This window comes from Tamandua tetradactyla, chromosome 16, assembly GCF_023851605.1.
Source record: "Tamandua tetradactyla isolate mTamTet1 chromosome 16, mTamTet1.pri, whole genome shotgun sequence".
NCBI classification, from domain to species: Eukaryota; Metazoa; Chordata; class Mammalia; order Pilosa; family Myrmecophagidae; genus Tamandua; species Tamandua tetradactyla.
In genome coordinates this window covers 61,148,556-61,176,358 of record NC_135342.1, presented here as the reverse complement: position 1 = coordinate 61,176,358, position 27,803 = coordinate 61,148,556, and the positions used below count along the sequence as shown (strand labels likewise).

Below are 27,803 nucleotides of genomic sequence, written 5' to 3'. Positions count from 1 at the left end.
ATTCATTACACAGTTATTTACTAAGCATGAAAACACACCAGAACATACTCTATTCTAGGCTCTAATGTACCACAGTGACCCACAGTCCCTGCCCTTGTGGAGCTTATGTGTATCCTGTTTCAGGTGGGCTCAGTGCTACAAAGAAAACTGACACAGGTGAAAAAGGGATATGATGGAGGTTGCAGGAAAGGCCTCTGAAGAGGGCACATTTGAAGGAAGATCTGAAGGAAGAACTGGTGATAGCCATTGCTTTTCAGGCAGGGAGGAGGGCAAAAGCCCTGAGATGAGAATGTGTTTGGGACCTCTGGGGAATGGCTAGAGGGGCTGAGGGTGGGAACAGAGCCAGAGAGGCAAGACAGTGATGGTAGGGTAATCACACAGAGCCCCCACGAAAGGACTTTGACTCTCACTGTAAGTGAGATAGTAGCAGTAAAGGGTTTGAGGTAGATAAGTAACATGGTTGGGCTTGCATTTTAAAAAGATCACTGGATGCCATATAGCAAATAGACGGTGGGCAGGAGGTGGGCAAGGGCAGAAACCAGAGACTATTAACCTGTCACCATGATCCCACCCAGTTTACCTGTCTTGCTTCCCCAGGGCCCTTCTGCCTTGTCTTTTCCTCCCTTTTCCTTCACCCCTGTCTCTAGGGCTTAGGAGAGACCACCATTCCTAGAGGAAGCCCTGTCTTTCCCCCCAGTCTCATCTTCCCCTCATGTTGTTCATTTGCCCTCCAGGTCACTCTTCACTGGCACCATCCCATTGCCTGTTTCATTTGTCTCTTCTCACCCCTGCCTTTTGCTGTGTCCTTTTCATTCTTCCAGTCCCATCTTGGGCCTTCCCCACTCTGTACTCCTGTAGCTTTTAGCATCTTCTTTACTTCCTAAGTCTAATATCTGCCTGGGGCACTGTTGTCTTGCTCCTCCAAGCACCCATGTCTCATTCTGCTGTAGGTTAGGACCGTTCTAGAGCTTAGCATGCAGAAAGTCTGTAGTTTGTGGATGGTACCTCAGAGGTTGTGGGTTGTGGATGGCATCTTGGGGAACAATTGTTCTATCTGTGCTTGGACGCTGGGGCCTAAGGTGCTGGCTTATGGCCCAAGAGCCTGGGGCACCTCCAGGACCTTTGCTTGGGTGCCTTGTAGCAGGCCCAGAGCCAACAGAGAGGTGGAGGCAGGGGCAGATCAGAAGAGTAGGAGGACATGACTGTAGGAGAGAGGCTGCGGCTTAGGGTTGGGTTGGGACTGGGGGCTTGGGACCCTTGGGGTGGCTGAATGAGTCCCGTTCTCACCCCCACCCTTGGGTTTCAGACCTGAAGCTGCACCTGCAGAGCACTGACTATGGTAACTTCCTGGCCAACGAAGCATCACCCCTGACAGTGTCGGTCATCGATGACCGGCTCAAGGAGAAGATGGTGGTGGAGTTCCGCCACATGAGGAACCATGCCTATGAGCCACTTGCCAGCTTCCTGGACTTCATTACGTGAGTCTGCCCTCCAATGCCTTTCCCTTCTACTTGGAGCTCAGGCCAGCTGCCTTGGTGCCTCTGTACTTTGAACACTATCTCTAGAGTCCTCCTGGACTGTATGTTGGCGCTGTCATTCATACAGTCATTTAACAACTCCAGACCTCCAGGTTTCCTCTTGGAAAGTGGTGTCACTTCACTTCTGGTCAGGGACTTGGTGGGCAGACAAGAGTGTCCCACGGTGGAGTACTAGATGAATCACCTTTCCCAGCACCCTTGGTGTTACAGAAATTAGGGTGAAAGAACCAGGAAAGGTAAAAACCCTTTTCCTCAGTCACCTGATAGCATCTATACTGAGCACTCACTCTCTAATCCCCTATGCTTGGGTCAGAGGTTGGGAAATAGGCACACCACTGAGGAGCCTAGTACTTAGGATGGACCATTTAGGCCTGTTGGCCGTGACCAAATACCTGGCTGCCTTTCCCAGCTCTGGTACAAGTCCCCAGGAGTACAGATGGACAGGGCCCTACACATAAGACCCTTGGCTGCCCCAGCTTCCCCAATGTTTGATACCTCAGTATAGCCCTGCTTTCACAAAATTGGAGCAGCTGAGCAAAGGAAAGAACTCTGGGGCCTGAAGGTGGGGGGAGGGCACTCAGGTTCCCTATAAGGACAGCCCAGAAGCCATGAGAAGGGCCTGGTGGACACCCTGCCCAGGTGGCTGCCCCCACACGGGTGGTGAGCAGAGACATCATCAGCTCTGCCTTGATGGAGCATCTGTGTTATGGGCAAGTGTTTCCAGGCATAACTCTGGGTACTGGGAAGCTTTAACATCTCTGATTATAGTGCTCCCACCCTCTTCCTGGGAACCTGGCAAGATATCTTGTCTGGTCTGATATCTGCTGCCTGGTCTGATTCCCTGCCCCAGCAGAGAGCAGCCACTTGCTCAAGATCTGGGGAGCTGTAGCCAGAAGGGCTCCGTAATCTGGTGGGAGCCACGGGCATGTTCACCTGAAGACTGGGTATTTGGCCTGCCTTTGACCACAGACCTCCTTCCTTGGAGACCTCCAGGCTGTCCTAGTTGGGCCCATCCTCACACTGCCCTGGCCTAGGTTAAGTTCCAGCAGACATGGTCTTACTGGTGTAAAGGACCTGAGATGGAGTGTGTTGTGTGCTGCCACATCAGGGGTCACTCTACAGCAACCACATCTGTCTGTTGACCCCTGGCCTGGGCCAGCACATCCCCAGCCCCCAGGCCAGAGCTGAGGACAGACCAGGAAGTGGCTTGTTTATTGCCTAAAAGCTCAGCCTTTCCCTGCTGTTTGTTTGCACAAGGCTGCTTAACCTTCCTGGTGAATGTTCTGGCCTTGCCAGCAAGGCTGTCCAGCAGAGGCCTGGTCCCATGCCATTGGTTAGAGGGCAGATGCCATCCGTACTATTGACCACTTATCCACCTGTTTGTGCAGCTAGCTTGACCCTGTCTTGGTGCCTTGAGAGGCTCAGTCTCAGCCTCCAAGGCCGTGAAACTAGAGAGGGCTCTGAGGATGACTGAGGCCGCATATCCCCCAACTCTTTGCTGGAAATTGGCTACAAGCACCAAGTGTGCTTAAAGAAATCAAGCTCTATTCTGTGACAGGCTGTCCAAATGCGCCACTTCCCCACCCCTTTCATTCATGGGTTATTGTGGCTCACAGTCTTCCTGCCCACCTCACTCCTGCCCTTACTCGGGAAGAGCTCAGCGGCCACATGTCAGCCTGCCTGAGCTGATGGCTGCTTGTTACATGACCTCAGCATCTCCAGTGACCTGCTCCTCTGCTCTCCACTTCAGCCACCCCCACAGAGAGCTTCCCAAGGCCATGTCACCACCTGGAACTGCTCCATCCCTGAAATTGCAGAGTCAGGCACCCTTTTGCTACCCACAAGCTTCAGGCTCTCCAGCCCACTCTCAGTCCCTTGCAGGACATGAGTTCCAGACTCAGCAGGATACTTGGCCTTACTTCTTCCCCTGCTGCCCCTTCCTTCTTAATTCTTCCCCCCTCCCAGCTGAGGTTCTCTAGTCCATCGTTTTTAAACACTCCTCTGCTACCATCCATAGTTCTCTTGGCCTCCTGTCTTGTGGTCCTGCCTGGCTGGCAGTCCCCCAGCCTGGGAGGAATCCCAGCAGCATCCAGCTTGGAGCCGCCTCTCCTACCTCCACTGCCAGGAGCAAAGCTGGGAAAGCTGGCTGCTGAGTGGGTCATCCCTCCTGCCAAACATGCATGCTCACCACTAAGCTGGTTTCAACTTGTCGCTGCCCAGCTGGCCTCTTGCTGTCCCTACTCGGCACCCTATTGTACCCCACCAAGGGTGGGAAGACTGCTTCCTCATCTTAAACATCATCCCTCTCCACCCCTAACCTCCCTCTCTCTGGGCAGATGACCCACCACTTCCTCTGCAGAGAATAGAAGCCAATGTGCTTCCCAACATTGCATCTGCACCCGCACCTCCAACTCGTTCCAAATGCAGAGGCATTCTCCTCTTGCATCCTTCTATCGATGTGCTGGGGCCCCTCACCCCACCCCCTGGGACCCTGGGCGGCTACTCATTTGCACTGTTATCTGTGCAGCCACCTTTCCTTCCAAATTCATCCTATCAGCATTGAAATGTGCACAGATCTCTCAGATCTTTAAAAGGTGGGGCCCATATTTTTACTTTCAGTTTGTTCTCTCATATCCCCCTCATCCTTTGAACCTCTGGTCTGCTTCTAGCAATCCTTTCACTCTGCTGCAAGGCCATGGCTAATATCACCCGGACTTTCATGTGGCCAAGGTTGCCAGACTCTACTTGATCACTTTTTAGACCCCCTCCCTCAGCCTCCTTCCTCTCATGTTTCTTTAGTTTAATTCCTGCCTCCTCCCACCACAGAGATCATCTTAGCTCTATCCTTGGAGAGTTTCTTAGTTGCCTTGAGGGCTTCTCCAGAATGACTGAAACTGGCTCCTGCAGGAGGTGATGAGTTCACTGAAGGTGTACAAGCAGAAGTTGGTCAGGGCCTCTTTCACCTTCCTGTTTGAGAGACAGTGTCCAGTGGTTTTATAGATCCCAGCTAGCCTTCAGCCAGCACACATGAGATGCACAAACACAGTGGGATGGGTGCCAGTGCTGGTATAGATGGTGCCTGGAGAGGCCTCTATACAGCTGCAGTAAATGGAGCAGGGGCCACAGGTAGCTTACAAGAAGTGGGGTTAGTCCACTCAGGAGAGTGGGTGGCTAGAACAGAGGCAGCTGGCTAGTATGGGACAGATAGACCCTGAGTGAGAGAGGTCCCCCTGAAGTTGACTGTCATCAGTCACTTGATCTTGATGTTAACATGTGATATGTTACCATATCTGGGATTCCTGATCGGAGGGAGCAGATATCCATCAAATCTGAGAAGCCACACCTTATACAGGCTTTGTACCTCCCTCCATTGACGACATACCCAATGAGTGGGAGGGAAGGTGTAAAGACGGGCACTGCAAAGAAGCCTCCTAGAGATGGCATGGGGCAGCCCCAGCTGGCATTCACCAGCACCCATTTTTAAAACCCATAGTGCCAAACTGGGAGCCCTGGGTCATGGGCTAGTCACCGTCTTCCTTCCTCTGGGCAGGTGTGTTCCCAGGTATCCTCTGATTCCCCTCACATCCAGGGCTCAGATGGTAGAGGCTCAGGAGATCCACATAACTGCCAGGCCCAGTGACTAACCTGTTATGTGGTTTAGGATAGAGCCTCTGTTAGGGTTTTTAGGCCTTGGGTCTCTGGGAGTCCCGTCAACGTTGGATAAGTGAACCTCCCTGAAAGAGGCCATCTCCAGTGGGCAGCACCTGCCTGAAGCCCAAGGCCCCATTGGCAGAGCCTGGGTATGGGTGACCTGTACCATCTGGTGGAGAGCTGAGGGTGTCAGGAACCTCAGTGCCGTTGACCTGGTATGGGCAACTGGAGGGGGCTCTGTCCCAGGTCAGTGGCTTCACTTGCCAAATGAGCCTGTTGGCACACCTTCCATTCTCCCCAGGACATGTCATTCCCATCCTTGAGTCCTTCTGGGTCACAGTGGCATCAAGTTTCCCAGGGCCTCTGTATCCTGGCCTTCTGGCACTCAACCACCTCCTGAGGAAGCCTGTTCTAGCACTCTGGCCCTCCTGACATAGTTTCTGAATCAACAACAGGGTTTCTGCAGGCTGGGGCTCTAGGCCAACTGTGCTTTCTGAGTACCAGGCTCCTACCATGAGGAAGAGCCGTCACTGACACTGTTTTCCTGGACCTGATGGTGGGTACTCTGAGTAGCTAGTGAGGCTCTTTGAGGCCTAGGAGGCTCGGATCATGTGGGTGGACCCAGCTGGGTCTCTGAGAAGGAGCAAGATTTTGATGAGGAGAAGGTCAGAGCCTCACTAGCTCTGCTATGGGCTGCACCTCAGTCCTGATCACAGAAAGTCCACTGCAGCTTGAGAGGTGGTGTGGCTGATGTTTTCACTTTCCACCATGGGCAGGGCTCTATAGGACCTAGGTGTGATTGAGCACAGACATTGTTGCTAGCAGCATGGTAGCCCCTGCTTGGAGCTGCCGGTGGTCAGGTGGGCGGGAGTACTTAGTCATCATGACCTCCTTACTGTGCCAGACCAACCTCTGGAACGGAGATGTTCAGAATGTAGAATCAGGCCTTGCTGCTCCAGCAGGTGGTACCAAAGGGCACAGCGGAGGGCCAGGGCTTGGTTGGGCACTTTAAAGGCTTCTTAGAGGAAGCAGCTTCCTAAACTCCAACTAAGACTTCCGTGGGCCCAAGCTGAGTCTGGAAAGGCACAGAGTGAGGGAGAGCTTCTGGGCAGAGGAATACAGACCGCCCCACCCCCCACCCCACCAGGGCCTCTTTGGCCTGGCAGGCAGCCTGCTGTCCACTCCCCAGCTGTCTTCCTCTGGAGGGAGACGCTGACCAGCTGGAATCTCATTCCCTCCTGCCGAGGCCAAACGAGGGGAAGAATGGTGGAGTGGCTTTCTGGGGGCAGGGAGTCAGCTGCTGAAGCCAGACAAGGAGGAGGAGGAGAAGGAGGAGGAGGAGGATTTCCCTGCCTGCTGATGTCCTTGGGGAAAGGCAGACAGTTGGGCCAGCATCCTCTCTGCCAGGCCTGCCTGCCTTCCTTCTGCCAGCAAAGGGTATTCTGGCCCTTACTGGCCGGGTAGAAAAGCAGGGGCCACATCAGGCAGACCTAACTTTGCAGGATGAGCCTTATAGGTGGTAGGCCTGGCACAGGATTGTCCAAGGCTGCCTGATCTGGGTTAGAAGAGGCTTTTGGAAGGTGCTAGGTGGGGCAGTAGTGAGCAACCCTTACTTAGCTCAGCATTTCCCCTAGTGCCCAGCCAGGACTTCTAGCAGGAGAGGCTGGGAGCAGTCAGAGGGTACCACTGCTACCACCCCTATGTCTGCTGTAAGGGCTGAAAAGTGAGTCATAGTTGGTCTGTTCTACCTCACTGGAGAGACAGCAGCAAAGCCAGACAACAGTGTCTTCCCACAGGACTCTCCCCCAAGTCTTAGGTCAGACTGCTGAAGAGTTCTTTCCTTGGGCCCAGTCCCCAACCAAAACATGTCCCCTGAGTCCCGGGTATGGTAGGGGGTAGGGTTTCAGAAAGAAGAAACTTGTCTCTAAGAAGACAGAGCTTGATAAGGAGTGTAGACCAGGGCCCTCTGTAGACATGGGCAGAGGCACATGGATACTGACCATGGGGACATGGAGCTACTCTGCCCTGTGGGGTGATGTGGGCCTGGTGTTGGCCCTTTCTGCCCCTCTGACCATGGGGTTGATGATGCTAGTAGTTGTGGGATCACTTGGATAACATGAGTCCAAGGGGTCTGTTATTCTTCTCCCTATCAGAAAGGCTGTGAGTGCATGAAAGAGCATCCTTAGGCTTGCAGGTGGAATCTTTGTGGCTGGCTCAGGGACTGTGAGGGTCATGGAGGGACTGAGTGAACGGCGAGTGGAATGTTGCAGGGAGGTGATGTGTAGCATGGATCCTAGGTCACACAAGATGTCAGAGACATAGGGGGCAAGAGGGATGTCAGAACAGAGAAGATGCAGGCTGGGGCTGGAGACCAAGGTACAAAGTTCTGGTGGACCTCTCTGAGGTCTCTGAGGTCCCTGTACTCTGCTGGTTCTATGGGGTCGAGGACAGAAGGCTGGCCATTTGACCATCTTGGCTTGCAGCTGTAAATGGACCCTGATTAAAGCCTTCAGTTTGGGAAGGGGGTCTGGTCTGTCCCTTCTCAGTGCACATCCTGTAGTTGACCTAGCTGGATTGGGGGTAGAGGGAGGGGAGCTGCCTGGCTGTAGGCCCAGGAGAGCAGAGGTTATAGCAGTGTGCTGGGCTGGGTGGGAGCTGGGGGAGTGTGCAGCAGGCAGGGGGCAGGGGAGTACTTGGGAGGGAGGTCAGCCTGGGACAGGAGTTGTAGTCTTTTTCTCCTGCCGCCTTCCTAGAAGCCCTATGGAAACACCCCCAATGGCCAGCTCTCTGAGCCTAGGTCTGGAGCCCTGGACTTATACCACCTTCCTCCTTTTCTTTCCTTGGTACTGAGGGTCATTTCCAACAGGGATCTACCCTGTACACCCTTCAGCATTGGACACACAGGATACTCTCACAAGGCAAGGGCCTAGCTCTGGCCACCCAGAAGCAGGGACAGGGCCTGTGCCAGTGCCCAATTTAGGGAAACTGCTTCCACCCCAGCTCTTGCCCTGCCAAGGGAACCCCATCCCCACACCCCTTGTGCTCTGAGTTCATCATTGGTGACAGTTGTGGCTTCTGCAGCCTGATTGAGGCTTGAAGTGCCCTCCTCTTCCTGACCCCACTCCCACATGGGTGACTACACAGAACTTTCTGCCCCAGCCCCTTTGCAGCTTGCCTCGCTGTTTGGAGGCACAGACTTGCCCCTTGCCAAGTCTGAACTGGGCAGCCCCTTTCCTCCCCAGCTCCTAAGCTCCCTCTGCTGCCCATGTTGCCAACCAAGCGTGGCCTTCTGCAAGGCAGAGAACCTAGGGAAGCCTTGGCCTGAGGCCAGTCTTCTGTCCAGATCTCTGGGTCTCCTCCAGGCTGTTTGTGACAGATGCCTGGCCTTGGCCTCAGGCCCTAAGAGAGGAGGGCAGTGTACCATATTTGGAGTAGGGCTTTGCAGGGCAGCTGTCTGCCTAACCTGGGGCCTTCACTCCAGTGGGTACCTTTCACTAGCTCCTCTCTGGCCTTTCTTAAAGAAGCCCCCACATCCTCCAACTCCTTCCACACCTGCCACTCCTGGAAGAACAATGCTTCCTGCTTATATTTTGCTCCTGGATTCCTGGTTCTTGAGCATGAACTCAGGACCCTCAGGTTGGCCTGCAGGACTAGCCTCCAAGCCCCAGCTCAGTGACCACAGTGTCCTATCAGTTGCCATGCCCTTCCTCTCCTGCCAGCCCCGACCAGGCTTGGTCCCTCAAATGCACCCATCACACAGTGCCTCCAGGCCTTTGCACACACTTTTCCCTCTTTCCACAACACTCATCTTGCAGTCTTATCTCTCAGGGTCCTGACCCCCTCCCACTATAGGGCTGGCCTGTGGGCCTTGCCTCCCTGAGCCGAGTTCCTCATGGAGTAGGGATGAGCCCTGCCTGACCTGTGCTCCTGGTGCTGGAGTAGGGGATCAGAGGGTAAGTGACAAGCCAGTGGAGCTTATCTGCAAGCCCTGGGAGTCACACATGTTGTTGAGGGGCTGGTGGGGTCAGGGGCATGGTGCTGAGCTATGGGCCCTGATAGGTTGCTATGTGCTGTTTGCTCCTATAGTTACAGCTACATGATCGACAATGTGATCCTGCTCATCACGGGCACGCTGCACCAGCGCTCTATTGCCGAGCTCGTCCCCAAATGTCACCCTCTAGGCAGCTTCGAGCAGATGGAGGCTGTGAATATTGCACAGACACCTGCCGAACTCTACAATGCCATTCTGGTGGACACACCTCTGGGTGAGCCATTGCGGTGGAGAAGGGAGGAGTTGGGCAGGTAGGGTCGGTATCAGTGTGGGGTTTGTGGACCCCCAGGGGATGACTTGAGCCAGAAAGTGAGGCTTGCCCACTGCTGCCTACCTTTATCTTCCCCTCAACTTTCTCCCCCCACTCTTTCCTAAATCCCCCTTTACTGTTGCTTTTGCTGGTTCAGGCCATCTAACTTTGTCGAATGATCTGATTTCTCAGAATGCAGAGGAAGGCTAAGCTCATGAAGTATAGAGAAATTGAAGCTTGGGTCCCTAGGAATTCTGCTAGTACTTGAGGACAGACTGTGGCTCCAAGCTGGAGCCTAGGCAGGGTCAGAGAAGCTGGCTGCTTGTGAGGCACAGAAGGAAGCCAACAGCTGCACTTACCTTCTCCAGGCAGGTATCAGAAGCCAGGTCAGGCAGCGTCCAGCAGGTTGCAGGGTCCATGCCATGCCAAGGAAGAGAGGGGAACCAAAAGCTTCCTGCTGGGCCCCACCTAGACACTGCTGGCTTCTGTCTGCCTTGGAGGCTGGAGGGAAGACATTATAGCACCGCTTAGTGTCCTCATAGCCAGAGGCCTGGGCCCCAGGGTACTACCTCCAGGAAGCCACGAGGATTGAACCACAGGGCTCTAAGCTAAACTAAATTAGAAGCTGAGTTCTTGAGAGGCCAGAGCCTTATCTGCTAGCCTTATTTTGCCATGGACTCTTCCAATAACTCTGAGCTAGTTCTGGGCTGTTAGTGGCTTCAGTTTCTCCATCTTTAAAGAAGAGATAGACCAGTGAATATACAGGCCCTCCTGGGGGATCCTGCTCTGGCGTCGACCTCCAGCCCAGCATAGCCCACTGGATTGCTAGTTCGCACCCACCCAGCTGTTGAACTCATTCCTTGCTCTAAGGAGGGGATGCTGGTTTTCCAAGTATGGCCTCAGGCCCTCCTAGGGAGTGCAGAGAAGTGGGCTTCAGGCCCCGAATCCACAGCTGCCCTTCAAAAAGGGAGGGTGTAATGGCCTCTTATGCAAGCCTATCTCTGGCATAGTTTGAGCTTGGGTCTGCCCCAGCAACGATTAGATCATGTTATGGCTGGTTGCCTCCTTTATAAATCAGTTTTAGAAGCAAGGGGGCAGGAGAAGCTCAGATCAGTTTGTGGCCGAGTGTTGCTTCTCCTTCTTCTAAGACAATAGTCCAGGCTGGGTGGGAGTCCCCCCGGTACTGGGCCAGATGGGCCCTGTGGTAGGGGCCCTCCGTGCCTTGCAGGGGCAGTTGAACACCAGAAAGGTTCTCGCCTAGGCCAAATCCTCCTGCGCACCCCTCACACCCCCGTCTTTCCTCCCTAGCGGCTTTTTTCCAGGACTGCATCTCAGAGCAGGATCTGGATGAGATGAACATTGAGATCATCCGAAACACACTCTACAAGGTAGTGCTCCACACAAGCGCTGGGGGATTGGCCCCTAGGTGGGCAGGGCGGTCATTTGTGTGGGGTGCTGGGATAGGACGCAGCTGTACCCGGCTCCTATCCCAAGGGCTATCCACTTACTTTCTGGCTCCTGTGATGGGTGCAAGACTGCATGGAACAGGTTCTGCATCCCATGGTGCCTGCAGCAGGCTCCGATAAGATCAGCATGAGTGGCTGGGGCTCCACATCCTGACCTGTCAGAGCTGGCTCCTGGACAGCTGCTCCCCCTGCACCCAGGAGGGTCATGGGCCACCGCCCAGGCCATAGCCCTCAGGCCCACCCCACCTGGGCCATGGCTGGCAAGGACAAGCATTTGAGCAGAGGCAATAGCGTGCTCAGTTACGGTGGGGGGAGGGACCCAGCCAGGCGTGAACAGCTCCCCGTGTCCCTTTCAGGTTCCCAGGCCTAGAGTCAGCACTGCTTCTCATCATCTTTATCCTTCACCAACCTCTGCTGCCTACCAGACTGTGGTATAGGTTGCGTGCCCTCTAGTGGGCTCGGGATTCTTGGGTCAGCACCAACCTGGCCCAAAGAGATTAAGAGCAGGGCTGGGAGCCAAGGAAGGGGGCTGGCTAGGGACCGGTCGGGGACAATTAGGGCTCTAGCCATGGTGAACTACTGAGCTGGGGGCCCAGGACCTCTGGTGGGCTATAGCTAGGAACCTGGATCAGTGGTAGGCAGGCCCCAAAGAGGGACTGATGCTGGTCCTGGCCAAGGGACCTACATATCTATCCCTGACATCTGTCTGTCAGACCTTTTCAATGGGGATCCTCTCCTGCAGTTGGAGCTACCTGCCTGACACTTGGTCTCAGCTTGAACCCAGGCCCTCGAGACTCCCTGCAGGGGCCTAGGCCAGAGTACAGCAAAGGTCTGTGGGTGGGCATAGGGCCTGCCTGGAGGATGCAGGGATGCAGGCAAGGAGATGGTACATGCAGAGAGAGAGCATGGAGCCTGGGCCCAGTGGCAAGTGGTTTGCTGGAGCTATTGCAGATTCTAGGTGGACAGCAAGAGAGAGGTGTGAACTTTATCCCATGGACTAGGTCAGCATTGAAGGTTTCTAACAGGGCAGAGTATTATGAAAAGGCTTCCTCTGGCCACAGTGTGGGGGATGGATTAGAGGAGACAAGACTGTAGGTAGAAAGAGCATTGATTTTAATCCTCAGGACCATCTTAGAAGCTAGGTAAGCATCATTGTCCCCATTGTAAAATGAGGAAACTGAGGGCTCAGAGAAGTAATTGGCAGCACTGGGGATTGCACCTGGCTCAGCCTGTTTGCAAAGCCAGAGCTCTCACCCAACCCATGAGTAGGGAGACAGGCCAGACAGAGAGAATGTATGTGCGTGCATGTGCCTAGTGCTCTTGCCTCCCAGCTGGCCTGTTGCCAGGTTCCTTACTCTAAGACAGAGTGAGGGGTGCGGCTTTCCCCCTAACCTCACCCACATCCTCACCGGGTCTGACTGGTTCTAGCTGGAGTTGCCGGTGAAAGCTGCCTGGACACAGGCTTGTAAACCCCGACCCAATGCTGTGGGCACCATGCCAGGGCCGCCTGCCCATCAGGCAGTGTCCCAGCCCAGTAGCCACAGATGGGAGATTAGGTGGGCCCTTAGCTACCCAGCAGGTGGGGACTATATAGCTGGTGCAGCAGCCTTGGGCTGGCAGACTCCAGGGGGCAGGGCAGGGGTGAGAAGGTGACCTTGGTACTTAAGGGCCTCTGAAGTCATGCCATTTTCTTCAGCTTCCCTAGCCTCTAGAGGAGAGTCTGGGCTTATCAATGACCTCCTACACCCTGGGATCAGCCTTCCCAGGAATCAGTATGGCCCTGCTAGCCAAATGATGGGTAGCAGGACATGGAACACAAGATCTGTTATCTACCACAGATAAGGAAATGCAGGCCCCACTGGAGCAGGCTTGGGTGTTCAAGTTCATCTGGCTTTAGAGAAGGGAGTAGCTGGAGACTGATTCCTAGAGGCACTAAATAGCACCCCTAAGGTATGGGAGGGTCAGCAGCTGATTGCCAACTGATTCTTAGGCTCCTCTGTGCACGGGGTGGGGTTGGGAGTCTGCTCTTCCCTCCAGGTTTCTTCCCCTTGACCAGTCCTAGACCTGTTTTCCATGACCCCACTGGTCACCCTTAGGCTGTCCCCTGAGCACAGCTTGCCTCGTGCTGCTGGCCAGGCTAGGCCTGGGCTCATGGACTCCTGGGTCTTCTCTCATCTCATTTCTGGGGGGTAGCAGAACCTGTGGACCCAGGTGAGCTGGTGGGAGGTGGAAAGGTCTGTGCACCCTGAAGGACATATCTCAGCGCAGAGGGCTTTCCTTGCCTCATAGCCTACCTCTAACTTGGAAAAATAATCTCTAGCCTGTGGAGCCAGATGGGCCCAGGGGGTCTGAGTGAAGGCTGTCTGTGCAAGGGAGCTCACTACAGAAGTGCCAAAGCCATCCCCATTCCTTGGCCTAGAGAGGTGTGGGGAAGGAAGCCTATGCCTAACTGGTTCTGTGAATGAGGGCTGGGAGACAGCCCTCACGGGCCCATGCTGACCTGTCTTCCCCTCATGCCCAGCAGATCCATTTTACCTGGGCAGGAAGTGCTTGTCCTATAAGCAGTCCAAGTGCCCAGCCATGGCCCTGCAGGCTGACATCCACACAAGCAGTAACCATCCCTCAACAGGAACTGGGCTAACATCTTGGCTCTTGCAGTGTGATGCACAGGGGCTGCCTGGTGGATGGGAGGCGGAATCGTTCTGTGAGGTAGGGTACAGATGGGCCAGGGGCTGGCGTAGCCTCTACCACACACTCTATGCCCTCTCCGTGAACTCTTAGGAGTAGCCTGCCCCACAAGACCATGGATGCCATAGATCTGGTTGGCTGAGGCAGGACGAGGGAAGGTCTGAGGAGATTTAGGGAAAAGGAAGGCAGATGGAGTAGCAATATGTGGAGGCAGAGGCCCCTTCCAAGCCTGGCTGTCTGGGATGAAGGGCTGGGGGCACTGTACCCTGAAGCACATGGTCAGCCAGAAGTTGCTCTGTCCCTCCCTAGTGGTAGGCAGCAGACTCCTGTTGCTTGGCTGATGAACAGTTAGAATTTGTGGATGTTTCAGGGGCTTTGAGATCAGGGCTATCTTGGCCAATCCAGGTGTGAGGTGTGGTGTTTGGACTCATCATAAAAGGGGCAGGGCCAGAGGAGGGAAGTGGGATTGGGAGGCCTGGTCAGTCCCCCAGAACCTCCTTGCCTCCATGCAGGCCTACCTAGAATCCTTCTACAAGTTCTGCACCCTCCTTGGCGGTACCACAGCTGACGCCATGTGCCCCATCCTGGAGGTGAGTGCCCACCCTCCTGCCTGCTGGCGTGTTCTCCCCCTGGGGAGTCAGAAACCCTGCCAACTGACTGGCTGCTGCCTTCCTCACCTCTCTCTCCTTGCTGCCATATACTGGCCCCACAGTTTGAAGCAGACCGCCGCGCCTTCATCATCACCATCAACTCCTTCGGCACAGAGCTTTCTAAGGAGGACCGTGCCAAGCTTTTTCCACACTGTGGGAGGCTCTACCCTGAGGGCCTGGCCCAGCTGGCTCGGGCTGACGACTACGAGCAGGTCAAGAACGTGGCTGACTACTACCCGGTTAGTGCCCTGGTTGGCAGGATGGTGGGGGGCGGGGGGCACTGTGTACCCCCATCCCAAATCCAAAAACCCCCTTGTGCTCATGCTCCAACTACTCCCCTGGGCCAGGAGTACAAACTGCTTTTCGAGGGCGCAGGCAGCAACCCGGGAGATAAGACCCTGGAGGACCGATTCTTTGAGCACGAGGTGAGTACAAGTATCCGTTGGGTCTACCTGTCATAGGAAGTGGCTGGTGCTCGGGCCTGACTTGGGGACATGGCCCCTGGTATGCCACACCTGCCTCTGTCTGTAGGTGAAGCTGAATAAGTTGGCTTTCCTGAACCAGTTCCACTTTGGCGTCTTCTATGCCTTTGTGAAGCTCAAGGAGCAGGAATGCCGCAACATTGTGTGGATTGCTGAGTGCATTGCCCAGCGTCACCGCGCCAAGATCGACAACTACATCCCCATCTTCTAGGTCCCCAGCCCGAAGCTCCTCACCAGTACGCTGTATGTGTCTGTGTGTGCTCTGACAAAGCCCCAGCCCACGTGTCTGCCTTGGGGCAAGCACATGGTCCCAGCAGCTGCCCACCTTTCTTGACCCTCTTCTGAGACTGCTCTTGGGACTAAAAAGAGGCTGAGCACCTGCTCCCCCCACCAAGGATGTACCAAACCCCCTCTCTAATGAAGGAGGCCCCCTCAGCCCTATGTTTACAGCCATTGACATGTCTGAGAAGCATGTGGTCACTTTCGCGTCCCTCCCTAATCTGAGAACCCCAGGGGGCAGTGCCCTCAGGGCTGTGGTCCCAGGGAAGGACAGAGTATGTGTGCTCCTCTGGGAGAATAAAGCTTCCCTCTCTGATCCTAGATGTCTGCTGTCTCCTTTGGGCTCTAGTTGCCTCTCCCAGACCCCCAGCTTCCCTCATGGCCCCATACTTGCTGAGCCACCCCTACCTGAGCCGTTGGGTGGCCTCTCAGCCAGCAGCCCTGGGCAGGCCCTCTCCCTTTGTAGCCCAGATTCCTCAGAAGGGGAAGTCTCGAGTGGTTAGCCCCTTCTGCTGGAGGCAGATGGAAAAACAGGCCTGTGGAGCTGGGCCCTGGCCCTAGAGAGCCCCCAAAGCTCCCTGTTTGCTTCACTGAGCCCCACAGCTGCCTGGGATCACGGTCATTACTCCCATTTCACTGAGGAAACCCAGAGTATGGATGAATACTTGCCTGAGGTCAGTGGGGGGGAGGGAAGAAGTGTGACTCAGTCTGCCAGGGAAGCCCAGTAAGGTCTGTGCCCAGAGTCCTGGCCCCCATGCTGAGCCCCAGGGCTTACCCAGAAAGTCCCCACCTCTGTCACACAGCTATAACCTCAGCCCGGCAACTAGACAGCCATCCCTTCCAAACATAGCACCCCCTCTATTCTAGGAGAAATAAAATTTATCTTTATTTAAAAAGTGGCAATCAGGCAAGTAGAGTGTGCAGCCTCCCTATGGCTTGGGGGGTTTGGGGTGGTTGATTGGGGCCCTAATTCTTGAGCTTGTCAAGAGGCAGTTGGGGTTCACCCATTGAATCATGGCACTGAGGCACTGTGCCGAGAAACAATCCTGAGGTGGGCCCCAACCCACCCAGTCACTCTTTAGTTTGCAGAGGCACTGTGTTCAGGGTCTTGTCAAAAACTACAGCTAAGCCTGGCACTGTACACCCCACCCAGCTGAGTTCTTCAAGGTGCAGGGTGGAGCTTAGTGCCCAGGAGGGAATGTTTGGGCTCATGAAACAGTAGAGAGGCCCAGAGGCTCACTGGGAAACCTCAGCCTCCCCAGGCCTAGAGTGGGACATCTAGTAGTAGGTGGGACAGGTTTTCTAGGCCAGGCTCTGGGGCACATCTTGGGGCTCACACAAGCCAGGGGAGGGCTGAGGGCTCAGGGAGCCTCCTGTGCTGGAGCAGCCAGGCCACATGTGCCCACGGCTCACTGGGCCGCAGCCAGGGAAGGGCCTGGATTGGGGTCTGGATCCTGGGTCAGGGGAGGGCTGGGCTGGCCTGGCCTCAGTGCCCGAGGCAGACAGGGATTGATGAAATAGTTCTGCAGAAAGGAGCGCCGCAGGCTTTCAGGTAGGTAGTGGTGGATGAAGTACATGAGCTCCACGCCACGGCCCGGGTAATAACGGCGGCGCGGCCGGGCAGCCAGCAGCGCGTCTTTGATGGCCTCTACCACGGGGCTGAGGTCCGTCAGCGCCAGGCCGAGTGAATGCAGGAACTGCCCATGCAAGTGCTCAATGTAGTCCTCGCCGTAGGCCTGCAGCAACTCTCCAGGCAGGTTGGCCAGCAGCAGCCGCTTGCGCCGTTCCCAGTGGCCCACGTTCAGCACTGACTCTGGGAAGTAGTGGCAGGGTCAAAGGCAGGTCAGCTAGGGAAGCCAAAGCCAGACCCTGGCCCATCTACCCTGTGCGATGCCTCCCAGGACCTGACCCCACCCCCAGATAAGACCCTCTCCTCCCAGCACCAGGCCCCACTCACTGGCCTCTTCCTCAGATCCCATCCTTCCCCGAGTTGTACCCCCAGCCCCCAACTCTACCTGTCTTGAAGCAGCCAGGCTGGATGATGCTGACCTTTACCCCCCAGGGCAGGAGTTCACAGCTGAATGTGTCCATGAGCATAATCATGGCCGCCTTGGAGGTCCCATAGGCTGCCAAGCACGGATACGGCATGTCTCCTGGGGGTGGATTGGGGGGTGGGGTAGGCTCAGCTTCCGCAAGGGACTCCCTCAGCCCTCCCCTGCCTCCCACTTCCTTCCCTCTCCCGCGGGGAAGGAGGTTCACCAGCCGGGCTGCCCAGAGTCACAATGCGACCCCTTGAGCGGCGCAGCAGTGGCAGAAGGCCCTTGGTCAGCTCCAGGGTCCCGAAGAAGTTCACTTCCATGCAGGTACGGAATGTGGCCACTGGCGACAGCTCCACGTCGGCCACCACATCATTGTGGCCTGCATTGTTGACCAGGCCCCACAGACCTGAGGACACAGAGATGATGGGAGCCACAGGTCAGCCCAGGAGAGAACTTTCCATTCCTGACCCCTCTGCATCAACCCAGCCGTGACCTCTCCACCCGGGGCCTTGCACTGACCCGTGCTGGTGGTGTGGGCCTTGGTGAATTCCAGAACGTGGCTGATGTCAGCTGGTTTGGTCAGGTCCAACTGTAGCAGCCTTAGGCGAGGAGAACAGCAGTCGCGTAGCTCTTGTGCCCCGGGCCCATCCAACTGCAACACGGTGGCCAGCACCGTGAAGCCCATGGCATCTAGTTGCTTGGCTGTCTCTTTGCCAAAGCCAGAGTCACAACCTGGCCAGGACAGGGAAGTCAGTTCCCACAGTGGCCCAGCCAGACACAACTCCCAGAGTGATCAGGGTCAGCAGCGTCCAGACCTGCTCTTACCCCTCAGCACACAGCCCGCAGCAGTCAGCAGCCCTCTCCTTTCCTAGGCCTTTCTCTGTCAGGCATTGTCCCTTTTGCTGAGCACCTGCAGCCCCAGCTCCTTCACAGCTATCCCATCAAGCATGGGGTACCCACTTTACAGATGAGGAAACTGAGACCCAGTGATGCTAAATTGTTTCCCAAAGTCACTCAGCCAATGAAGAGTAAGGCAATACTTGAGTTATCCTGCCTGCTTGGTATCAGGCCACCACCTCCTTCCTGCCTTTCTCACCATCCTTGTCCAGACTTCTACTTCCTTCACCTGGACACTGAAGCAGTTCCCTCTCTAGTTCTATCTCATCTTGCCCCTTGGATCCATTCTCTGCCTAGAAGCCAGAGGGATCTTTCTAAAAATGTCAGTATCATTCAGCTGCTCAAAACCTTTCCAAGGCAAGTCCAAGCTCTCCAGAACTCAGACCCTATACAACCTGATCCCCCACCTCCTTTCCTAGCCTCAACACCCGTTACTATGGTTCCAGATTCTAAACAAGTTGGAGACCCATTCCTGTCTCCACCCTGAGCCCCAACCTTGGAATTCCAATCAGTGGCAACAGTGGGGCATTCTCTCAGCCCCAGACCACTTGCTCTGAGGACAGGAACCTGGAGAGATGGAGAACAGAACAAACTTGCATTTGAATTCCTTCCTACGACCACATGTGTCCTGAGGTCAGTTACCGCTCCTGGAGACTTAATTTCCTGTCTTTGGTGTGTAGAGAGATGAACCACCAGGCAGAGCCAGTGTGAGGGTCCATGGTAGCAATAAGCAAGCCTCTGCTTCCTTGAATATTCCCATTCTGCTCCTGGCTTTGTGGGTGGCCAGCAAGGGGAGGGGGAGGGCCAGTGAGGGAGGGGCCTCTCTGGAGCCTGCCCCAGGGTGGTCCTGCTGAACAGAAGAAGCAAAGCAGCTTTCCTTCCCCACTCCCGGTCAGCTCAGCAACCCCCTCCCCATCTCAGGCCGCCTCCTATGCTGAGGCTGAGAACAAAGCTGGGCAGGGGGCTGCAAGCTGGGCTTTGTGTGACTGGGGGCCCACCAGCCTGTGCTGAGGGGTCCTTCCCAGGCAAGTCTGGCTGGGGGAAGGGAATAAGCACTTCTCTTGCACTTCCACTTGCCTCCACTCCCTCCCAGAGCAGCCAGGCCCTCCAAAGGGAAACTGAGGCCTCTGAGTTTCAGCTCTCTGGTTCCAGACAATCACTTACACCTCACACACCCTCTTGCTCACCTCTACACACTCAGATACCAGTAACTACCTCCAACCTGCCTAAAATGTTCACACATGGGTTTACCCTTTACGAGACCCATGCCACCCATCAGCATGCACAGCCAGGCACCGAGCTACTCAGCCCAAACCCCGACCCCAGGGCAGAGCTCCAGGAACAGCCTTGGTCAGCTATTCTCAGGGGCATTCTCAGGGAAGGGTGGGTGGCACCTCTGGTGAATGCGGGACACAGTGCCGGCAGGTGGAGCAGGGCCTGGTTACCTTCTTGTCCTGAAACCAGGTGGTCAGAGAAGAAACCCCAGAATTTGCAGGCCCTGGGAACCTTGGAGGCCTGCTCCTGATGCTTGCATAGAGGTCCACTGAGCAGGCCTTTTTCCATCCCTGACCCAAGGCTTTGCAGCCAGGGATGGGGGAAACCCTAGTCACAAAGGGCATCCCCCCTCACCTCACTCTCAAGATCAAAGCTAAAAGTACCAGCAGCAGCACAAATGCCTGAGGTGAGATCTCAGGGAAGACTGCCCAGCTGGGTCACTAGGACTTGCAGATGGCCTGGGTCCTGTTGAGGTAGCTCACAAATGAGAAGGCAGGAGGGAGCTGCCCTTTCTCCAGATGCAGAACCCACAACCCAGCCCCTGCTTCAGACCAGAAGGCTCTGTCTTTCCTTCCTGGAGCCCCTCAGATGGCAGTCCCCTGAGGCTTCAGGCTGGACCCTGAACTTAGGGTTCTCCCATCCGGCCTGGGACCCTGCCTCCTCTCCTTCTCTATCCTCTTTGCTGAAGCCCGAAGCCCTAACGAGTGTCCACTAACTCAGCTGACTTTAAGGCCTCTTCCAAGGAAACACAACCTTAGATCCTCCTACATGCCCACAGCCAGGCTGGTTACTGACTGTCCCTTCCCAAGCCATGCTTATTTCTGCCTCAAGTCTTTGTCCCACACCCATTCTCTAACCCAAAATATCTTCCCTCCTTCACTTATCTCCATTCACCCTCTGAGGCCCATAGGATATCCTCCTCTGGAAAGTTCTCCCAGGCCTATCTGATCATACAGGGCTGCCTACTGGACCAGCATCTCTGAGAAGCAAGTTTGGTGGTGGCCCCCAGCTGTCTGCTCAAAGCTATGGTGTTCTGGAGAGGCTAGGCTGCCCCTCCCCCCAGTCAGTGGAGCCAGTGCCCTCTTGGAGGAAAGCCCCTGGCCATTCTCCCCCTCCCCACTTCCGGCTGGGTCTCTGGCCCCCTTCCCCTCCCCCTTCCCCTCCTGCTCTGGTGACAGATTTATTCCCCACTCCAAACAAAGGGAGCTCAGCCAAGCGGCCAGAAGAACCTGAGCCCAGCTCTTCAAGACTTCTTTCCTAGGCAGTAATGTCCAGGAGGGTTGGGGGTACAGTGCTAGGTACAGACCCTGGACTGCTTCCTCAGTTTGGAGGGAGGGGTGGAAGTCAAGCTTTTCTGGACTTCAAGGATACCAACTAATATGAGGGGAGGGGAGCAAGATACTAGCTCCCCATCTAAGCTCCTTTCTCTGCCCCTAGAGCAGAGGAGATGGGATATCCCCATGTGGGAATGTCAGGCAGAGTTCAAGGGGTGCAATCCTCCTGTCTCAAGCCCTCTGAGGTCCCTCAGGGCACTGCCCCTTGCCCCTAAGTCTGCTTTGTTGGGGAGGGGCATAGATAAGCCCCCAACCCCCAGGAGAATATCCTTTTCTCTGCCAGTTTCCTCTGCACTCTCTTGCACTCACTTTCCCTCGCCTACTCCCTGCCTCACTTTCCCTCCAACACTCCTTGCAGCCACAGGTAGTTAACCCGGCCTTGGGGAGGGGCCTGGCACTTTCTACTTAGTTCGTGCTCCGCACCCAGTGGAAGGGGACTCTCTCACACCTGTGCTGCAGAACCCGCCTTGGCCGTGCCCATCGGGAGCCCCTCGGGTGCCCAGTCCCGCCCTTGAGCCTGGAGTCCCCGGGCTCCGCGCACTCACCGGTGATGAGCACCGCGCGAGTGGCCACCGGCAGGCGCAGCGGACGCGCCAGGCGGGACAACGCGATCCAGCCGGCGGCGGCCAGCACCGGGAGAGCGACCAGCGGGGGCAGCAGGCGCTGGCACAGCCAGTCGAGCGCGGCCAGCAGCGCCAGCGCGGCCAGCAGTGGGCAGCCCAGACGTAGGTCTGCGCGCAGCAGCTGCAGCAGCGCGCGGGCCGCCACAAGCAGCCAGGCACCGCTCGACGGCCAAGGCCAGCGCTCCATGGCGGCCAAGTTGGGCTGGGCTGGGCCGACTCCGGCCAGGGTCCGAGCTGGGGAGCCGGGAGAGGAACGCGGGGCTGTGGCGCTGGGTGCAGCGGAAGACCGGCCTGCGACAGGAGGGAAACTCGTATTCTCTGCGCGCCCTCGGGCCGGGTTTATAAAGAGCCCCGGGGGCGGGGAGAGGGCGGGGCGGGGGGCGGGGCTTTATTCACTTTTCCCCCGGCACCCCCTAACCCCCCACCCCTGGCAGGTGCTCTCCCCCTCCCTGCCCCGCCCCCGCAGTCAGATCCGCTTTCGAAGAAGCTGGAACAAAGTCTCAAAGTTGCTGCACCCGCTCGTGCCCTGCACCCGCTCACCCCTTCGCCCCCCCACACACATATACACACACACACACGCACGCGCGTGCCCAGGGCCGCTGCGCCACCGCTGTCGGGTGAGCACGCCCTGCTCACACTTGCACCGAACACTGAGGACACGCACACCCTCCATCTAGGCTTGCCACACGGACTGCACCACCGCGGCCTCCGGGCTCGTGGGAACACCGCGGGAAACCAGCCTACCCTCACCTCGCCGCCGCTGCGGGCACACGCGCCACACTTCCACGCCCTGCGCGGCCGCAGGTCCCTGGCACACACCCTCACGCGCGCTCACACCTAAGCTGCCTGCTTCCTCAAAGCCGGCCTGGGGCGTGGAGCTGGGAGGGCGGAATGAAGGCCCACGTTCTTGGGAGACTCTGCAGGCCTCCTGCCGCCACCCCACCCCCCACCCCCCTTGCCCCAGGGTCCGGCTTTGGGAATGCAGGAACCCCAGCCCCTCCTGCTACGCAAGAGTATGTATGTGTGTATGTGTGGTGACAGGGTGGGGGAGGGTGGTCAGAGGAAGCAGCTAGGCCTCTATACCCTCCAGCTCACCCCCAGCTCCAGGTGTTATAAGGGCCAGGCCCATGGAGACACCTGGGGAGTCAGTCAGAGCAGTCCCCAGGACAAGGGGCCCTGCCCTGTTCCCATGAATACCCAGGAGATAAGTGAATGTGAGTGTAGTGCGTTTCTCTGCCTGTGTGTAGGAAGGTCTGTGCTTGTGTGTGGCCCGGCTGCCCCCCACCCTGCCCACCCCCCTGTGTCTGGCACCCTGGGCCTGACATCCATGCCAGGGCTTTGCCAGGCTCTGGGAGTTGGCCAGTACCTGGCTGCCAGGTCCTATGCTGAGAGGAGTAGGTACAGCTGACTGCAGGGGTTCCTGCTCCCCATGGGCTTCCAGGCCTTGCCCGGTGTCTCATCCTCATCTCTGCCCACTCAGATTCCAAGAAGTCATGGACTTCTTGTCACCCCTCCCAGCTCCTGCGCTGGTGCTCATTCCTTTCTCTTGGGTGCCCAGGCTTCACGTCAGGGCTGCAAGGCAGTTCCTCCTTCAAAGTCCTCTCTGCCGTTAGGCATGGCCCCCTGGTGGACCAGGGGAGTCTCAGGGAGGGGGCTGTGAGCCAGACCCACCCAAGGTGGGTGGGGCTCTAGGTGGATCATCCATTTTCCACCCAGAGCCACTCCTGTGCCTCCACCTATTCCTCCTCCAATAAGGACAGATGACAGGCTGGCCCTGACCTTGGGTGTGTGACCTTGTGTGCCTGGGTGTGCCAGCATATGTGTGTGCTTATGTCCAAGGGGCTCCATAGCTTGTCCAAGCACAGGTGACTGTCCCTCCCTGTGCCTGGTTGCTGTGTTGCGTGTGAGTACATCAGTGTTTTGTGTGTGTTTCTGGTGTTTCTCTTTTCCTCTGTCTGGGTACCCTGCCTCTTGAAACTCAGGGAAATATTTCCTTTCCAAAATCCATTGACTCCTGTTCCTCCAAGTCTGTGTTCCAGGCTCAAAGGTGAACATGGTGCCCTTGGCCTGGCTTCCTGATCTGGGTTGTAGAGTCTGGATAGGTCAGAACCCCTAGGCCTAGCTACCCCTCAGTCCATCAAGGATGTCCCTGTGGGGCTAGGAGCGAGGGCAGAGAGCCAGGGCAGACTTCGAAGTCAAAGCCACACAGATAGTACCAGTCCTTGCTTGCTAGAGCAGGAGTCCAAGAGCAATGGGCCAGAAAGCAAGACAGAGATGGAGAAACTGGGCCCAGCACTGTCCTGCAAAGAACCAGGAAGGATCCTCATTCATTGAGAAGCCCACGATGGGAAGGGAGGTTTGCTGAGAGGGGGTGAAGGGAATTGCCTTTGACTGAGGAGTAGGATGGCCAGGATGGGGGTTGGGGAGGAGGCAGGTAGGTTTTAGTCAGCATGTGGAATACTGATGCATCTTGGGCAGAATCATTTGTTCTGTGGGATTTGGGTCTGGGTGGGGCTAGACAATCTGCCACATTTTAAAAATAAACTCGGTCGCTATCCCTATCCATCCCACATTCTGGGTCAGGAGGCCAGACCTCCCCTGTCCCAGGATCTTTGCGCCAACCCCTGTGGCCTGGGCTGCTGACCCCTGACCCCTCATCAGGTGGAGCTGCTCTGGAAGTAGAAATAGAAGGTGGTTGGGGCACTCACGGCTGGGAGGGGCCAGCCCAGCCCTATCTGGGGCCTGGTGCCAGGTAGCGCCTGCCTGGGGGCAGAGAACCAGAGTCTGCCAGAACCTGGAGTCTGGGTTGGCAGGGGCCTCAGGGGAAAAGAGAGGAAGTGGGGAGAGGCAGTTGGAGCAGATAAGGCAGGGCCCAGCAGGGGCAGAGGAATGAAGAGCAGCCAGAAGGGGTAGAATCCCTGAACCACCCAAACCACTACACCTTCAGCCCCCAGTGTGCCTTGGTCCTTTGTCCCCACCCTCCTGCGCCCTAGGATTAGAAACCCGGTTAGCCAGGCCCTCAGCATGCCCCTCCCCGGCCCGGAGGACCACAGGTGGATGGGGGCTGGCAGGCTGCTCCAGCTGAGGCCAGAAGCTCACTGGCACCATCTGCTGGCCTTTAGGGAGGGCGCGGCTCCGAAAGGGGAAGAAGGCCAGTGACTGACTGCTGGATTTGAGGGTGGGGGAGGTAGTCTAGGATGTGGCTGCTAAGTGGCAGTCTCTAAGAATCCTCACGGCTCTGTCCCCTGATCATATGGTGTTCCTAGAGGTAAGCACTCCTTTACCAGCTCCTGTACCTTTTGTGGTCCTGCTCATCCCTGGCTCCACCCACCCACCCCACCCTATAGGCACCATGGCAGAGGAGCCCCTCTGCCTGCCAATGCCAGTCCCTCTGCCCAGGTTCTAAACCCCATCCTCCCCCTCCTCTAAGACAGTAAACTTATTTAGCTCCTTTTGCATGTCAGGCCCTGTGTTGGACACCCCCGGTGTAGCAACTCACCCCTGGGCCTTCACAGAGCATGCACGCAGGCTCTGGCCTCCCTCACTGGTAACCGCAACCCAGAACCTCTCTCATCCCAAGCCTACATGCCTTTCCCAAGTCACTGTTCTCGCACCCTCTCTCTCATTCTCAGCCACATTTCTCTAAATTCAGAGACAATCACCATCTCTACTCCCCGTCTCCCCCAACCACAAAACCCCTCCATCCCCGCTCCCAGCCTGGAGGCTTTGGTGCCTCTCCTCCCCTCACCAAAAGTCACCAGTGAATGACTTTTTAGACCCCAAGCCCCTGAATGACTGGGCCTTCTTGGAGCCTCTGCCCGGCTGGGCTCTCTTTCCTGCCCCACACCTTCTCTCCCTTTGGCACCTACAAAGCCACCCGCTGCTGGGTTTCCTTCTAACTCCCTGGCTCTCCTTCTCGGCCTCCTCAAGCTCCTCTTCCATGTGGTGAACCTCTGGTCATGGACTCCTCACACTCCCCCCCTCCCCCTGCCATGAGCTCATCTTCCTTTTTCCATGCTGGCAACTCCCACACTCGCTCTCCAGCCAAGACCTCACTCTTAACTCCAGGCCCACATGTCCAGCTGCCCTGGACACCCATAGGCCCCTCACACTCAGCACGGCCAAAGCTGACTGCATCATCTTCCCCAATCCCAGCAGCTACCCCTTCCCACCACACCCCCAACCTTTACCCCATGCACAAAGGGTCTCCCCACAACCATCACCATCCTTTGTTCTGCTCCAAGCCCTGGGCTGGGTGCAGAGGTTTCCCATGGCCCTTTGGAGTGGGTGTCGTAATCACCATTTTAACATCAAGGAAACTAAGGTTTACAGAGGTTAAGAAAATTGCTCCAGGTCACAAACTCTGGTACATTTGAGTATGAATCTCGGACCAGCCCCAATATTCACTTCAGGTATTCATGAGTCTGAGGTCTGGGCTCTTGAGAGCTGGGTTAATGTAGGACCACGGATGCCACACGTTGCAAAGGAGAGCCTTGGAAATGGTCTTGAGCCCAGGAGATCCCTCTCCTCGTTGACCAGGAAATCATTTGGAGAAAGGGGTGAGAGGGAACACTGGGAGTGGGGTTGCTGCATCCAGGTGAGGGGCAGAAGCAGAGGTCTTGTTAGGGACAAACCAAGCCTGAGGACTTGCCTCATGGACTTGCAAGGGCTGAGCCCAGGCCTGGGAGCCCTGGGGGTCCCTGGCTTGCCTCTGAGTGTGCTGGTTCTTGGCGTGAACTGAAACCCTTGTTCTTTAGAGGCACTCCGACTGGGCTGGACACCTAAAAATCAGGACTGTGGTTACCAGGGAAAAGGGACAGAAAGACTCAGAAAGCCAGGATCATCTCTTGCATTTTCAAACCATGTTGGTACTCTCCTCTTGACTGCTTTTTGCTGTCTCCCGGATTGAAGGCAGATGCTCTGGAATTTGGGCCCTCAGCTTTGGGAAACACCAAGAGAATGTGCTCTGCAGGGTTTTCTGGACTAGCCCCAGGGGAAAGGCAAGCCCCAGCTGAGAGCACTTGTGAGGAGTGCTTGGCTGGCTGTGGGTGCAACCATCCCTCTTGGATCCTGCAGTATGGCTTTGAGTTATTAATAATCTTCAATCACATTTACTGCGTGCTTGCTGTGTGCTTGCTGCGTGCCAGGCCTTGTGCTCAGCTCGCTTGTACTTTATTTTGTTTACTGCCCTCACATCACTCCTATGAAGCAAGTACATGAGGAAATAGGCTCAGAGAGGTTAAATGACATGCCCTAGGCCGCGCAGCTATCCGGACCCTATGCTCTTAACCACTAGGCCACACGGCCCACCGCACCCCCACTACCACAGCTTTCAGCCTGGGAGGTTAGCATTATGCAGTGGGCAGTACCCAGATGAAAGATTAGCAAACTTTTTTTTTTTAATTTGCTTCTGGACTAAAAACATGTCTCCCAACGGCAGAATTAAGTCAACTTGATTGTTAAAACTAATTCCAAAACTTGCTTCCTTAAAGCTTTCCATCACCCCTGATTCAGGCCTTTTCTTGGCAGAACAAATGCAAAAGATACAAAAATTCATTTCTGTTGGCTGCTTGGTTTCATATATTTGCATATACATAATTCAGTCCCACCCCTGGTGGCTAATACTTCCTCCCCCCAATCCCCCACCGACCCACCCACTGGGGAAGCTGCGGCTGTTTTCTGATTGCTGGTGGGGAGGTCTGTGTATGTTTTATTTTTTTTTTTAAGCAAACTGAAACCAGATGGAGGGGGGTTTGGTTCACAGCCTTGCCTATGATTTTCTCTAGCAAATTCCCTGAAAAGCCAACCACCTATGAGTGTTGCCTATTCTCCATGGAGGTCCTTCACCGCTGGTTTGCAAATAGCCAGGTCGGGTTTGTATTTCTAAAAGTGAAAACAAAAAGGAGGAAAAGAGCTTCTTGGCCTGAGGGCTTTCCTGAATTACCCGAGAGGCGAGGTCACCTCCCGGTGGAGCCCCAATTATAGGCCTTCTGGTACAGATTGTGTCCTCAGCCCCCTCACCCACACCGGGCTTGTCAGGGGTGACGGGAGGGTATCTTGAGTCTGGCCTGAGTCAGGATCTCCTGGACAATTTGGTAAAAATGTGGCTTCCAGGCTCCCACAGATACTCCATTTGCAGCGCTTAACCACTGACACGGGTCCCCCCATCTTAGCAGAGGTAGATCTTTTGCAGTGGATAGGGTTAAAGCCCGACAGGGGCCCAAACAGCTCCTGCTTCCATCCTGGAAAGACCAGCCATTCAAGGTAGTTATCGAAATATTTTTAACTGACAGCCAGGCCTGGGGCTTTGTGATGCCCCTGGGGAGCCTCGTGAAGCAATGCCTTGTTCAGAGAGATCAGGCAAAGGCCCCCTCTGGCCACTGTGCCAGGGGTTTAGCATTTTACTTTGGAACTTGAATCGGGCATTGTCTTAGTGAAGTATGACTCAGTCCCCAGGCAGGGGAGAACACTTCTTTCCCAATCTGACCTTCATTCCTACCTCAAAATCCAGCTTTTTAAGATAATTGTGTCAGGTTACATAAGGTTTTGAGATCTGAGCACTCAAAGGAAATTCCACCGG

General features: G+C 55.9%; 2 protein-coding genes across 2 annotated transcripts in view; one reads left to right on the top strand and one right to left on the bottom strand.

The window, feature by feature from the left end:
- ATP6V0D1 (ATPase H+ transporting V0 subunit d1) overlaps positions 1-15,376 on the top strand; it is a 39,619-nt gene extending 24,243 nt beyond the window's left edge. Inside the window, exons 2-8 of the mRNA XM_077132738.1 lie at positions 1,307-1,478; positions 9,276-9,454; positions 10,799-10,878; positions 14,157-14,234; positions 14,357-14,533; positions 14,642-14,719; positions 14,826-15,376. Of these exons, the coding sequence (XP_076988853.1) occupies positions 1,307-1,478; positions 9,276-9,454; positions 10,799-10,878; positions 14,157-14,234; positions 14,357-14,533; positions 14,642-14,719; positions 14,826-14,987 (926 nt within the window). The 3' untranslated portion in view covers positions 14,988-15,376. The remainder of the gene's footprint in view (positions 1-1,306; positions 1,479-9,275; positions 9,455-10,798; positions 10,879-14,156; positions 14,235-14,356; positions 14,534-14,641; positions 14,720-14,825) is intronic.
- Positions 15,377-15,923: 547 nt separating this feature from the next.
- HSD11B2 (hydroxysteroid 11-beta dehydrogenase 2) lies at positions 15,924-21,522 on the bottom strand. Its single transcript, XM_077132737.1, has 5 exons — positions 21,146-21,522; positions 17,614-17,826; positions 17,315-17,500; positions 17,071-17,208; positions 15,924-16,868 (listed from the first exon to the last, which is right to left on the bottom strand). The coding sequence occupies exons 1-5, from the start codon at positions 21,408-21,410 to the stop codon at positions 16,465-16,467; spliced, it is 1,206 nt and encodes a 401-aa protein (XP_076988852.1). The 5' UTR covers positions 21,411-21,522; the 3' UTR covers positions 15,924-16,464.
- Positions 21,523-27,803: the final 6,281 nt, after the last annotated feature.

Bases quoted from the DNA above. Each gene is read 5' to 3' on its own strand.
- HSD11B2 (XM_077132737.1), bottom strand. From the start codon at position 21,410: ATGGAGCGCTGGCCTTGGCCGTCGAGCGGTGCCTGGCTGCTTGTGGCG. The intron at 17,827-21,145 runs GTGAGTGCGCGG...TGTCCTGGCCAG, and splicing joins TCGCGCGGTGCTCATCACCG to GTTGTGACTCTGGCTTTGGC. The intron at 16,869-17,070 runs GTAGAGTTGGGG...ACTACTTCCCAG, and splicing joins GCCTGGCTGCTTCAAGACAG to AGTCAGTGCTGAACGTGGGC.